The sequence below is a fragment of the Artibeus jamaicensis genome, unplaced genomic scaffold, assembly GCF_021234435.1.
Source record: "Artibeus jamaicensis isolate MK-2021 breed Jamaican fruit bat unplaced genomic scaffold, CSHL_Jam_final scaffold_612, whole genome shotgun sequence".
Classification (NCBI taxonomy): Eukaryota; Metazoa; Chordata; class Mammalia; order Chiroptera; family Phyllostomidae; genus Artibeus; species Artibeus jamaicensis.
This window is the reverse complement of record NW_026522049.1, coordinates 10,257,113-10,270,302: the sequence shown is the minus strand read 5'-3', so window position 1 is coordinate 10,270,302 and position 13,190 is coordinate 10,257,113. Positions and strand designations below refer to the sequence as shown.

General features: G+C 55.8%; 1 protein-coding gene across 2 annotated transcripts in view; it reads left to right on the top strand.

Annotated features, from left to right (window-relative positions):
• Positions 1-13,190, top strand: part of ADAMTS17 (ADAM metallopeptidase with thrombospondin type 1 motif 17) — a 182,388-nt gene that overhangs the window by 75,190 nt on the left and 94,008 nt on the right. For both annotated transcript variants that reach the window (XM_037145925.2, XM_053659015.1), the window contains exon 8: positions 4,455-4,560. In XM_037145925.2, the coding sequence (XP_037001820.2) occupies positions 4,455-4,560 (106 nt within the window). The remainder of the gene's footprint in view (positions 1-4,454; positions 4,561-13,190) is intronic.

The window sequence follows — 13,190 nt, the reverse complement described above, 5'->3', positions numbered from 1 at the left end:
AGGACGTGCAAAGGAGCTGAATGTTCGACTCCACCTTACGTCTCTGCCCCTGGGCTTGCCAGGGAGTTGTTTTCTTGACTTTGTCCCGGGGTCTCCCGGTGATGACCGTGATGGCGTCGGTAACCCTGAGCAGCTGGTGGAACGAACTTGAGCTCAAGAAAATGCAATGCCGTGGTCAAGTCTGGGTTTAAGAATCACCCACTTACTCCATGCGGTTGGAAAAGAAAATAATTAAACCTCCTTACTCAATCTCCTCATAAAACCACGCTCCTGACGAGGAACAGAAGAGAGAGGGGAAGGGAGAGTGACCTGAGCTGCCCTGGCTGGAAGGCAGGTCGCGCGGCTCGGGGGGACGGGGCCCGCGGCTCGGGAGGGATTCAGTATTCCTCTCCAGGTATCAGAGGACCTCTTTTCAGCCCTCATGTCCGCGCTCAGCACCTCAGATTTTAAAAAGGTGTTCTGCTTCTGGCATCCGAGCCAGGAGTACAGCAGAGATGGAGTCAGGATGCAAGCACGAGCTCAGTGGTGTTGACCGTGAACTTCCTTCATCCTGGAATCAAAATCCAGAGAGTTTTATCTTTTTTCTTTTCTTTTTTCTTGTCCTCTGCCCCTTGCTTTATGTTTCCTGGGATACACGATATATAACCGATAACTTTCATTTTCATAGCAAGTACACACATATTCATTATATTAGGCTTAAGCTAAACAAAAGAAGGAAGGAAAAGGAGAAAATTAAAGAGATCTATCCTGACTTCTCCATGTCGCAGAGCTAACCACTGTTAATATTGCTCTGCCTATTGCTGGGGTCTTTTTATCTTCAGGATTAAGGATGCTCGGACTTAACCACACGGAGCCTCCACTCCCTCCCACCCACATCTCTGTATAAACACACATTCAGGTTTCCGGAAATCTTCTAAGCCCTCAAAGATGACTCACTGTTGTTGGTTATCAGTGCTTCGGGAGGGAGGCCCAGGGTTTGCCCGGAGAACATGAACAATGGAGAAGGAGAGCCCTGCTTCACATCTGAGTCTGGGCCTGGTTCCCAAGCCTCTACCTTCCTGTCTGTAAAATGGGGCCATGATACCTGCCAGCACAGGAGGGTCCAGTGTGGGGGTCACACTTGCCTCTGGACAAGACCCTAACATACACCGTCCTGCTTCCCCTGATGTTTTCAAAACTTCGGAAATAAGTTCTACTACGATTTCTACTTTGAAATCAGTGAATGTGGGGAATTCTACTCACTGAGGGGGGCCCTGTGGTTCCACAGCCCTCGTGAGCACTGCTATTCAGAGAACTTGAGTTTGAAAATTTCACTTTTTTATTAAAGAAACCAAGGTAGTGCACCTGGCAGGTGTGGCTCAGTGGATTGAGCTGGTTCGCTGGTTCACCTCCCAGTCAGGGCACAGGCCTGGGTTTTGGGCCAGGTCCTCAGCGCAGGGCGTGGGAGAGGCAACCACACGTGGATGTTTCTCTCCCTCTCTTTCTCCCTCCCTTCACCTCTGTCTAAAAATAAATCAAATCTTTTAAAAAAGATCAATCGATGTAGAGAAAACCAGTTTTTCCTCTTTTCTGGATGAGCCCTGGGATGGGGATCTTGTGGGTGTGTGTAGGTGGTGCCTTTGCAGCTGGAGGTGCTGGGGTCTCTCCTGGTCTCCTGCTCGCCCTCCCGCCCAGACGGCCACTGCTGCCCGGGAAACCCGGAGTAGGGGTGGCCTTTGTTTCCTGCGGTTTCCTTGCCATTCCTTCCCTGCAGCCCTCTCTTTACAACAACCTGGGATTTTCTCCAGACTTTGCTGTGGGAGTTCGAAGCATTTCCACATCCTTGCCCGTAAATGCTGCCCCGGCTTCTGTGCACTCCCGAGTCTGGGTCCTCTCTCTCTTTTCCCTTCCGCCCTCTGCCTAGCTCAGCTCTAGGACCAGGTCCTTCTCGGCCAGAGTCAGTCACTGAAAGAGCACCAGACCTTAATCCACCGTTGTGTGAGTGAGAGCCTTTTCTGTAAACACACTGACCCCTTTGTTTCTTGCTTTCAAAAAGTCATCTGTGGAAAAATTAAAATGCAATTATTGGAAGGCCCGGCGCTGAGCTGTTTCCCCAGCGTCGCTTGTTACCTAATCAGGGTGGAAACTCCAAACGGCCTGCTCCAGGCACTGAGTGTGGCGGAGGCTGGGGACAGGCCTGTGTGGCAGGCGTTCCGAGGGAGGGACAGCAGGCCCGCCGGCCTCAGCCGCCTCCTCTGCCCCCGCACCAGACGACTTCTGGGCGTGCTCATCAGCTTGTTTGGGATGGAGTTCTTGGCGCAGGAGTCCTGGTCTGGGCTGGGGAGGGTGCTGCTGGGTGTGTGTGTGCACGCGCATGTGTGTGCACACACACTCGCCCTCGCATACCAGCAGGACTGTGTGGGAGCATTCCACCGACTGACTGCTGGACTCTGTGCAACAACCCACAAAGCAGTTTTTAAACAAAACCAGAAAGATGACCTTGAAGGCACTGAGGAGCCCGGTCGCGTCCTTTGTGGTTGTCGTGTCTCTGCTCCCAGTCGTCTGCTCAGCCCGGTTCCGGTGTCCACGTGCAAAATAGCATCTGGAGGCCAAAAATAACGTCCCTCCCCTCCTTTCTTGAGGGAAGTTCTTCACCCTTGGCCGAGAGTTTTGCTGGTTTCTGATGAAAGTGGGCACAGTGCGGTGCTGGGCTCCGTGTGCCCAGTGTGAGCGGGGCCCCCAAGTCACTTCTTCCTGGTGCAGAGCCGGGGGGTGGGGGGTGCACTTGTGAACTCCGGCTGCCCCTCTCCAAGGGGGTCAGGTGGATGGCGGGCCTTGTGTGTGGCTGAGGTCCCCCCCTGTTTGAAATCGCTGTCGACAGAGAGGATGTTGGTTTAGCTCTCTGGGAGCAGGGAGGGAGGTTCATTTTCATTAATTCATTCCCCTGTCCTGTCCTCCTCTGCCCATTCTTTCCCTCCTCAAGTCCTGTGCCCTCGAGGTCACCTTCAGGTCCTAAGACACCTTGTGCACACTAATGAAAGTGGTGCTTGGGCCAGGGTGGTGTGCAGCTTGGGAGCGGCCCGTCCAGCTGACCATGGGCGGGCAGAGCCCCTGCCTATGCACGCACCTTGTGACCTCGCAGCGGGAGCAGCACTGGGCCCCCCCAGGTGTGTGACCCCCTGTGCCACCACCGACTCACTCCTTCCACAGGCTGTGCTGGGGACTCAGACGCCACCACGGAGGCAGTACAGATGTTTCCAGTCCCCACGATCCCCAGCCCCGGGTGGGCCCGGGGTCTGTGGGCTCCTGCTTTGGTTGAGATGAGCCCTGGGGGTGCCTGGGTGGCTGCCCTGCCTGCAGGGACAGCGGAAGCTGGGAGGAAGCGTGGAGCTCTGCCACGGGCAGCGTCAGCCCTGCAGCGTCAGCCCTGCAGTGTCAGCGGGAGACGTGGCCGGCGCGCGGCCGGCTGCCCAGCATTCCTCGGACGTGTGCCGTCTGCCCAGGGCCCCCGTGTTGTTGACACACGTCCCTCTGCCAGATGAGCCTGTCTCCTCTGGAAAACTCCTGCACATCCTGCAGAGGCTAGCAGCCTCCCAGCCTCCGTGCTCAGCCCTGGCTCACACTGCAGCCTGCGTCTCCTCCTGCCCGCGCTGGTTCGCTTTCCCTGGCTCGGGGAGTGTCCCCAGGCCCGGTCAAGTGTATGTGCTGAGGTGGGTGAGTTGGGCCTCGGGCTCATCCTCAGTAGTGACCTACAGGCCCGCCCTCGGCAGCCTTCTCTGCCTCCCTCTGGGTCCTGGTCTTGTACTGTCTCTCCCAAAACATTGTTCAGAACTTTTCACACAGCCCGTCCCTGGCCTGCTCTCTGCCAGGCTCACGCCCCTCCCCCACCAGCACTGACGGTTACAGGACCAGGACCAGGGTGAGGCGAAGGGGGTGCCCAGGGTACAGAACTGAAGGAAGCACACCTTCCCTCTGGGGCCCATGCAAGTTCAGGGTCAGCTCTTGAGAGAGCGCTTCTCCTCGAACTGTGCGCACTGGCCTTGCTGACCTCGCCTGGTCCCAGCCCTGGACCTGAAGTTGGACAGCGTCCCAGCTCTGGACACCAGTCCAGGTGACTTTGAGACAAAGCCACCTTTCCTCCCTGAATCTCAGTTTCCCTCTGACATCACCACCCTGGGTAGTGAGGACTGCATTAGGTGATATGTGTAACCTGCTCAGCCTGTTGCTTCATGCATGTTACATGTGTGTTGGGGACATTAGTATTATGATGCTGAAATGAAATGCACCAGGCACCAGCTGGTCCCTCTGTGAGCTCTGGGATGGCAGGCCCAGCCTTGGGAGCATATCCTCCCCATTCGCCCCTCTCGGGACCATGCATGGTTCATGACTGTGCGTGATGCATGACCGCGTGCACCTGCCCGGCCAGGCCGGGGTCTCATGTTCTGAAGAGGATGTGTTTTATGTCTCTGCTGCAGGGATTGCTTACTTAGGAGGTGTGTGCAGCGCTAAGAGGAAATGTGTGCTCGCCGAAGACAATGGGCTCAATCTGGCCTTCACCATCGCCCATGAGCTGGGCCACAAGTAAGTAGCAGGGCTCCCTACTGTTCTGCCTGTCTAACGTTGCCTTTCTGAATGCGGACCTTTGCACTTGAATTCTCTAAACTCTACACCGGTGTGGTGGTGGGGGGGCTCTGCATCTTCCGCGTGTGGAAGCGAGCCTGGGCCCCAGCCCTTCAGGGGACCCGAGAGGCCACCGGACGGGCGGGCTCCGAGAGCTGAAGTGCGAACTCGCTGCCCAGGTCTGCTCTGAAAGCTGACATGGGAGTGGCAAGAGGTTTCTTTCAGAGTCTTCTAGTCAGGTTTCCTCTCCTGGCTCGGAGTGCACTTTGCCTCACTCCCAACCTCTCTTTCACACAATGGGGTGTATCTGTCTTCCTCCTGTCGACTTCCTTTTTTCCCCCAGCCAGTTGCAACGTCCACATTTCTGAAGGTAGAATGTCAGCGTCTTAGCCTTAAAGTGCTAACGGCTACTGCCTCTCTGCACATGGCAGTTCTTCCCTTCAGGAGGAACTAACCCAGACCCTTGGAGCCCAGAGGGGGAGGCTCAGAGGAGAAAACAGAAGGTCAGAGGGGTCGAGCCCCTGGTCCAAGGCTGAGGTCACCGGCAGGAAGTCTCGGGTGGCGCAAAGTCAGCTGACTCCAACACTGCGGCCCAAGGGTTGGCCCTGTCTCCCGGAGCAGCTGTCTGTTTTACGTTTCTCGCAGGGGAAATTCAGACCCGACAGCTGATGAACTTAAAAAATACACAGATCAAGGAGGCCAGAGCATGCAAAACAATGGGAGAGTTCATTTTGGTTTGAACAGAGCAAAAATGAATATAAATCTAGTTCTTGGGGGGAAATCTAGTTCTTAGAGGTCACCAGGGCACAGAACTGAGTCTAGTTCATCACATCTATCTGTCTATCTATCTATCTATATACCCATATATAGCCATATATAAAAATATATATACATATATACACACATCTATATACACATACATATGTGTATATATGTACACACATATGTGGTACAGGTTTTCTATTGACCTACACAGTAAGAGGCTTGGGACCCGAAATGGAGATTCTAGCTTCTGCAAGAGGGAAACCAGTGTGTAAGGATGAAAGAGTTTTCCTTCCGTATTAGCCATATCTGTGGCTTTATTTCCTTATGTTTGGGGCTTGCTTTGGTTATCGGGTCCCCTTTTAATTTCTTTCACTCCTGGAGGCAGATTGGTACTTGACCTCACTGTACCTGCTGGTTACCGTGATGTGGGCACAGGAAGTGAAAATAATCTCAGGTGTATTTCCGGGGATTAAGGGGGAAAAGCAGGTCATGGGTCAAGGGAAAGAAGATGAGCTGTTGTCTCTCTGTGCAGTTATTATTTCATGTTGATGGAATGTTTTTCAAAAGTGGTCAACGGCACTTCGCCCATACTCTCTTGCCTGTGCTACCAGGAAATATATTTTAAATGAATTATAATCAAATTAGTGTTCTCATCTCTGATTCGTTAAAAACAAGCCTGTCCCCAAGAGTGGTTGCCCAAAGGAAAGCGCACATCCATACGGCTTTGGCAAACCCCTTCTCGCTGTGAAAAGATGCACCCAGCCCGTCACGGTTCCCAGGAATCGACATCCTAATGGCTGTGAGTGTGCAGAGCTGTTGGAGCATTTCCCAGCATGCATCTGGTCGGGGCCCTTTGACTACACGCGTGCATCGAGTTGTCCCCTGGCAGCATTCAGCACCAGGGTGCACAGGCAGGAGTGCTGTTTGCACCGCGTGTGAGCTCCCACGTGCCCCGCACGGGGGCCTTTTCTCCGCTGACGAGGGGAACACAGAGGGTCGTTTTCTGCCTGGTGACCTGTGCCATTGTTCGGGATCAAAGCCTGGCGTCTGGGCCCAGGAGGTCTGCAAGGATGAATGGTTGGATTCAGTCAGACTGTAGTTGCCTGTAGCTACGGTCTGTTTAGAATTTCTTCGAGGACCCTTTATAGCTTGCTATTGAACGCTAATTACCTACAAAAACAAACACCTTATTGTTAATCAAAGCCAATAAACCCCCGCCAGCACTCGGCCCTGCCTCTTGGGGGGGTGATTACAGTTTTCCCAGGGCAGTCTTGTTGTCTCTGACGGAATCGGGAGCCTGGGGAAGGGGAGCCCCCGAGGATGAAGTCACACGTTCTCTCTGTCCCCGCGGCTCTCTGCTCCGTGGGCTCTCAGATCAGCAGCCAAGGCTGTGTGGGGGCTTGAAATGGAGACCAACCGCCACGGCCCGGGAAGCCCCTGGCCAGGCTGCTTCCCAGACACGAAACTTGGCAGCTGTCCCACGTTTTGACGAGGCGTGCGATAGTTTAGCTCCATGTTCCTGAAGTACGTACGTGGGACCCAAGATAGGACGAGATGGTATGGTCAGGGGACCCGAGACGCTGGTCCATGCCCACCAAGAAAAGTTCGCGGTACAAGTTTTAGAAAATGGAAAAGAGCATCCCTTTGTGTGCCCATAGAAAGTCCCCAGGGGCCCACCCACTGGTCTCGAACCATTGAACACTGATGAAGGGCCACGTACGTCTCTTCGAAGGCTGGGTGTTGCACGTGGGCCCCCCATAGACCTGGCCCTTCTGTTACTTTCCCAGTATTTCTCGTATGAGGATCAGGGCGTGCAGTTGCCCTCAGATCCACACGTCAGGAGGAGAATTCCTGCTCCGTGTGAGGGACACATTGCATTGATCAGACAGTGGGAGCCGCATAAGTGCACCACATTTCCCTTCCCCTTTGGCCGTCAGGAAACGCCCAGCGAAGTCTCAGGTTCCTGTTCCGCGGCCGACTCAGCCGAGTCCTGGAGCGCTCTATTCCTCCCTCTTTCGACTGTCTCTCGGTTTGGTTTGCATGGTCTGGCTTAAATATCGTAGTTCCCAACTCACGTCCTTGGGACCGTACGCTGGCTCCCATCCAGTCCGAGATCCCGTCGGTTCTAAGTGATAAGTTAAATGCAAAGTGCTCGCCTCGGTCCTGTCAGGGATGCTGCACAGGATGGGAGGCGGGAACACGCCCGTTTTCTGAGCACCTGCCGTGTGACCTGCTGGGCCCGATGTTGTCGAATCAGTCCTGTCAGGGAGGTGTTATATTTTGCCTTTGCTTTCTAGGTTAGAAGGCTAGTCTCGCTCTTTAAACAGTTTCCACTCTCTACCTAAAACGATTTGGAACCACTTAGATGGTGATAAACCCAGGCAACAGGGCCATTAAAACGAGGACCCAAATGACAAGAGACAGGTAATAAGGAAGAGAGCTTGTTATGTATCCCCCAGACCAAGGTATTAATACTTACAGTTTGCTGCCTGTCGCGGTGGAAAGGACACTACATGGCGTGGTGCAGCTGGCAGAAGACAGCCAGTGTGTCATCAGGAAGGGTTTCTAGGAAATGTGAGTCCGTAGGTGAGACTTACAGCCCTCTGATGATTGACAGCCTTCTGATGACTGGCAGCCCTCTGATGATTGACAGCCTTCTGATGATTGGCAGCCTGCTGATGACTGGCACCTTCTGATGATTGGCAGCATTCCAATGATTGACAGCATTCCGATGATTGACAGCTGTCTGATTATTACCCTTCTTTAAAGCAGGAATGAAGACACTGGAGCCCCAGCTTTAGACAGCACTGAAAGATGTGCGGTTCCTGGGGAGGGGTCGAGGGTGGGGACCTGGGAGGGTACCTGGAGGGGCTACACTCACTGTGTTTCTGCCTGGAGGAGGAGTGGGCTCCGGGCTGCAGCCGTCTGGCAATGGCTTTGAGGTGTCCGTGGCCTTGGTTGCTGTCTTGCCCCTGAAAGGTTGCTGTCTTCCCCTGTCTTGCCAGACTGGCGGCTCCACTTCACCTTGGGTTTGCCTAGTGGGTGGAAATGTGGCCGTGTGTGTGTTTGGGCCTGTCTTGTCACAGTAGCCCAACCGGAAGCACAGGGGCTTCATCCACGCCCTTCTGTGCCTTTCTTCACCTCGGGGACCTTGACAGAGGGGCAGCTTCCGGGCGTGAGAAGATGGCTGTGGTGGCCTTCCTGCTTTCAAGGCTCAACTGATGGGTCGTGGGGAAGACTGTCCCCCAAGGAGGTGAGAAGCTCAGGTCTACACCATCCGCCCCCAAGAAAAGGCAAAAACCAAATCCAGCTGCGCCCTCACCAAGCAAGGGGGCGGGGGTTGTAGTGACGTCCGTGAAATGTTAAAATGACTGGGTGTAGTACATCTGTTGGAATTTTGGGATATATTGTTTGCTGGGATTTGGAAGGCTCGGTGTCAAAAGGCAAGGAAGTTAGTGGTTCTACAACATCCTGGTTAGAACACCTTTGCTGGGGTGGGGGGGCAGGAAGTCAGTCAGATAGGGTGTGATTAAGGCCGCAGAGTCCCTGGGTTGGCAGGAGCCCTCCCGGTGCCACCAGGGCACAGAACTGACTCTCAACCTGACGTTGGGGGCCCGGGGACACCCCGAACGCCAGGCACGGAGTGTGCTTCTCAATCAGTGAGACGGACAGCTCCCAGGAAATGCCGCGGTGCCAGGCTTTCTAGGAGGGATGGTGAGCTGGGGAGGCCACCCACTCAGAAACAGACAAAAAAAAAAGGGCATCTTTTTACGTGTAGAAACAAAGAGCCTTCCCTCCCTGGTGGAAAACGCAGCTCAGCTTCTGTTGGATTTAGGAGGCGCAGTCGGATGAGCCTGAGCCAGGTCGGTGCCTCTCCCAAGAGCCATTGCGAACCATGGGCTCTGTGACCCCAGGAAACCTCCAAAAGGGCCTCCTCGCAGGCCCGGGAGCCCTGCCCCGAATCTGGGGCCTCGCCCCCTGGACTTAGGGTGCACGTTTCCCCCACCTGCCTTTCCCCGGCTTTTTCCTGACTTCCCTCTGCCCTTCCTTGGGTCTTTCCATTCTGGAATTTACCTCTGCTCTGGGCAGCGAGCTCCGAGTGTGGCCTCTGAAACACTGCTCTCTCCAGAGATGCTTTGTAGCTGACTTGACCTTGGTGTGGGGGGCAGCTGGGCACTGCTGTTGGAGAAGGGCACCCGAGGCATTTAGTAAGTGCCGGGGGGCCACGCCTCCCCCTTGCTCCAGAGGATCACATGCTTGGGGGGCAGTGAGCTGAGGAGGGCTCTCCCAGGGGTGCCCGCTGACAGGTGACACCCCAGGGGCTTCCATGTTGATCTCTGGCCCCATCTGCCTTCTTGCTTCCATCTCTTGCTCATCATCCCGTCCCTCTGGGCCTCCCTCAGGGTAGAGCCACTAACAGGCCTGGATCTGGCCCAGCTCTCCTGGCTCTCGCTCCTGTCTCTCTCTCTCTCTCTCTCTGTCACTCCGAATTCCAGCCCTTGGCCACCTACCTAAGGCCTCACCAACCGGCCATGCTCATGGCTGGTGAGGCAGGGGAAGGAACACACAGCCATCCTGGAAGTCGTCACCTTAGGCAGACTTAACCCTGTCACCTGTCCTCTGACGTCTCCCGGGACACCTCCGTGAGGGCACAGACCAAGGCCTAAAGTGCCCTGTCATGGGATGGATGGGACAGTGGGAGGGAAGGAACAGAGGTAGAGAAGCAGGTGGGGCCCGAGGCGTCCCGCCGCTCAGGGAGGGCCGGGGGACTGTGTGCCCTAGTGCCCAGAAACGAGAGCAGGGCGGGGCGGGGCTTTTGACCCACAGACGTGCTCCCAGGGAGCTGGGTTTGGTGACGTAGCAGCCACGTGTGCGCCGCAGACAAGCAGAGAGTTGTCGGTGGACTTGGTGGCAGCTGTGTATAGTGCACAGCTGGTTTCTCAGACCCGCACCCACGGGCATGGCCCCCTGGAACCGTGTCCCCCAGTTTGGAAGCGCTGTTCCGGCTGGCGTTACTGGGAGGAGGGCGGAAGCGCAGGCGGAGCAGGGACTTTATCTTTCAGGGACAGAGGGCTTGTGGATGCTGCCACCTGCCCTGAAGTCACCAGTGGGATCCACAGCCCCAGGCAGGTCCCACAAGGACGCTGTCAAAAGCTAGCTCCTGGCACTCCAGATGTTTCCTCCTAGAATGTGACATGGCGCAAATGGGAGTTCAGGGCCGGGGACGTCGGAAGGACGTCCTGATGACCTGTGCCCAGGGACATGCTTGTCTGGGGCGCAGCACAGAAAGCGTGGATCGCATTGTGGCTGATGAGCAGAGGATGGACGGGGGGGGGCGGTTCTGGGGGAAATGTTCTCATAACTGCGGTCCACCCAGTTCAAAAGGAGAAGAACCATCTCAGTCCCAGGGCAGGAAGTAAGGAAAGCCAGCATCCAGATGTGTGAAGAGGAGAAATGTTTGTCTGTGGTCCGTATGAAGAATGAGCTGGGGGAGATGCGTGGTGGATGCAGGCCAGGTGTGAGTAGGTAGCTGCCGCTCCTGCCCAAGCCCTCTGCCTGGTGCTTGGCTGGTAGGCACCGCGCACCCATCAGACCGGCCACCTTGATAAGGAGGGCACGGCAGAGAGGGGATTCCTGGAGATGGAACTGTTTAGAAATCCTGGGGGGAGGGTGCGTTCTAGTTGGAATTAGGGCAGTTGGGGGCATCACAGGCAGTTCTTGTGGACCAGACGGGGGCACCTTGCCCCAGCAGGTGTGCGGGCAGGTGCTGGTACCCCGAGTCTGGTTCTGGACCCAGCAGGTCCCATGCTGGATTTTCAGATGGGCTCCTCCCTGGGTCCCCGGGTCTTTCCCTCTCAGCCTCCGTGGCCTTTACCAGCCAGGCTGCAGGGCGATTGGACACACTAGAGATGCTGACGGTGCTCCGGTGTCTCGCCCGGGTGCCTGGAGCGATCCCGGAGTCCCATCTCCTCGGTGTGTGGCCCCCGGCTCACAGTCTGTGTGTGAGCATCCCCGGAGCACAGCTGTCCTGTTCAGATTCCAGAACCGCACAGAACCCTCAGGACTCATTTCCTTTCATCGTCTTTTTTTTTTTTTTTTTTAATTTGCTGCTGAAAATTGCAGGCCCTTTCACACTGCTTTACAAGCTCGGTCCTGTCGGCCCCGCCTCCTGCCCTGCCACATCCTAACTCCTCCTGTCCTCTCGGAGTCTGGTGGCTGCAGAGGAGGCGCCTGGGGATCTACAAGGCCTGCCTGCTCCCAGCACGGCTCCCCCCGCCCCCTTCCCCGATCACAAGCTTCACAACAGCCCCTGCTCTTTCTTCCCCTTCTCCCCCCAGCCCACATGCAAGCCAAAGCAGAATTTCCTGCTGCCCCTCCCAGACCGGTGATTTCTGAGTGGGAGGTGCCGTGTCCAGAGCAGCAGGCACCGTGTAACCGGTGGCCCTGGTTCAGTGGCCTTTCTGCCCTAGGCAGGAATTTCTCACTGCCCGGAATTAACAGGAATTGCCGGGAATGTCCCAGGATTTCCTTTGGAGTCTTACCCTGGACTCAGAGTCAGGGGTGAGGCGAGGACATTTCTTCTACTGGCCTGGCAAGCCCCGAGCCGCTGTCCTGAAGAGGACCTTGACCACAGCCTCCCCAGCTCCGCCCAGGCCAGGCGAGTGCCAGCAGAGGGACAGCCATTCTGAGCCTTTCCGCAGGCAGGCAGCTGCGGTGCCACTGGCATCCTGGGCAGCCCGGCGGAGCTGCTAGTGGGACACTAGTTCTGTGATGGGAAACCCAGCTGCATCTGGGGCATCCGTCACCTCCAGAGCTTCCTCACTGTAATGACAAAGGTCATGAAACCGAGCTGCTGTTTCATAACTCGAGCCTGGGAGTTACCTGCCTCAAATCATCAGGTGGATTGCCGTCCTGACCTACAGCAAGCCAAGTGGGCCGAGATGGCGTCGGGAGAGATGGGACGCAAGCTGAGTTTGCCTGCAGAACCAAGCTCTGGAATCCCTTTTAGAACCTGCCTTACTTTTCAGAACGTCCCAGGAAGTAGCTGGGAGCCCGTTTTCTCAGGGGCCCTTCCCCCTTCCCGTGCCTCTAAGCAGCCGGGAGGAGACTCAGACCGGAGCCCCAGGCCGTGGTGCAGGGTCCTTTACACAAGTGAGCCAAGCTTGGGCCCCGGTCGAGCCCTTCCCGTGCGGCTCTGCTGGGAACAGGATTCGCTCACCTGTACTTCCGCGTACTCGGTGCTCTGTTATGGTCTGAATGTGTGTGTCCCCTCTACAGGCATAGGTTTGTGATAGTATTTGAAGGTGGGTCATTGGACGTGATTAGCAGATGAGGGGGGAGCCCTCATAGGATTAGTGCCGTTAGAAGAGGCAGGAGAGCCAGCGTTCTGTACCCCACGTGAGGGCACAGTGAGAAGGCAGCCGTCCTGAGACCCAGGAAAGGGCCCTCCCCGCACCCGAGCACACTGGCACCCTGCTCTGGGACTCTGGTTTCTGGCACTGAGGGAAGTTTGTTTCTCTCTGGCTGAGAAGCCAGCCTGTTGATGGTGTTTTATAATAGCCGCCTGAGCCAGCTAAGACACGTCTCCATTCTCTCAAGGTATTTGATTTCCTGCCTGAGATCCTTGTTCATCTACTGCCCACTGCTGATGGGAAACTTTATTGATTTATTTATTAAAAGATTGTATTTATTTATTTTTAGAAAGAGGAAGGGAAGGAGAGAAACATCAGTGTGTGGTTACCCCTCATGCATCCCACTGGGGACCTGGCCCGCTACCCGGGCATGTGCCCTGACTGGGAATCGAACCCAGACCCCTTGGTTTGCAG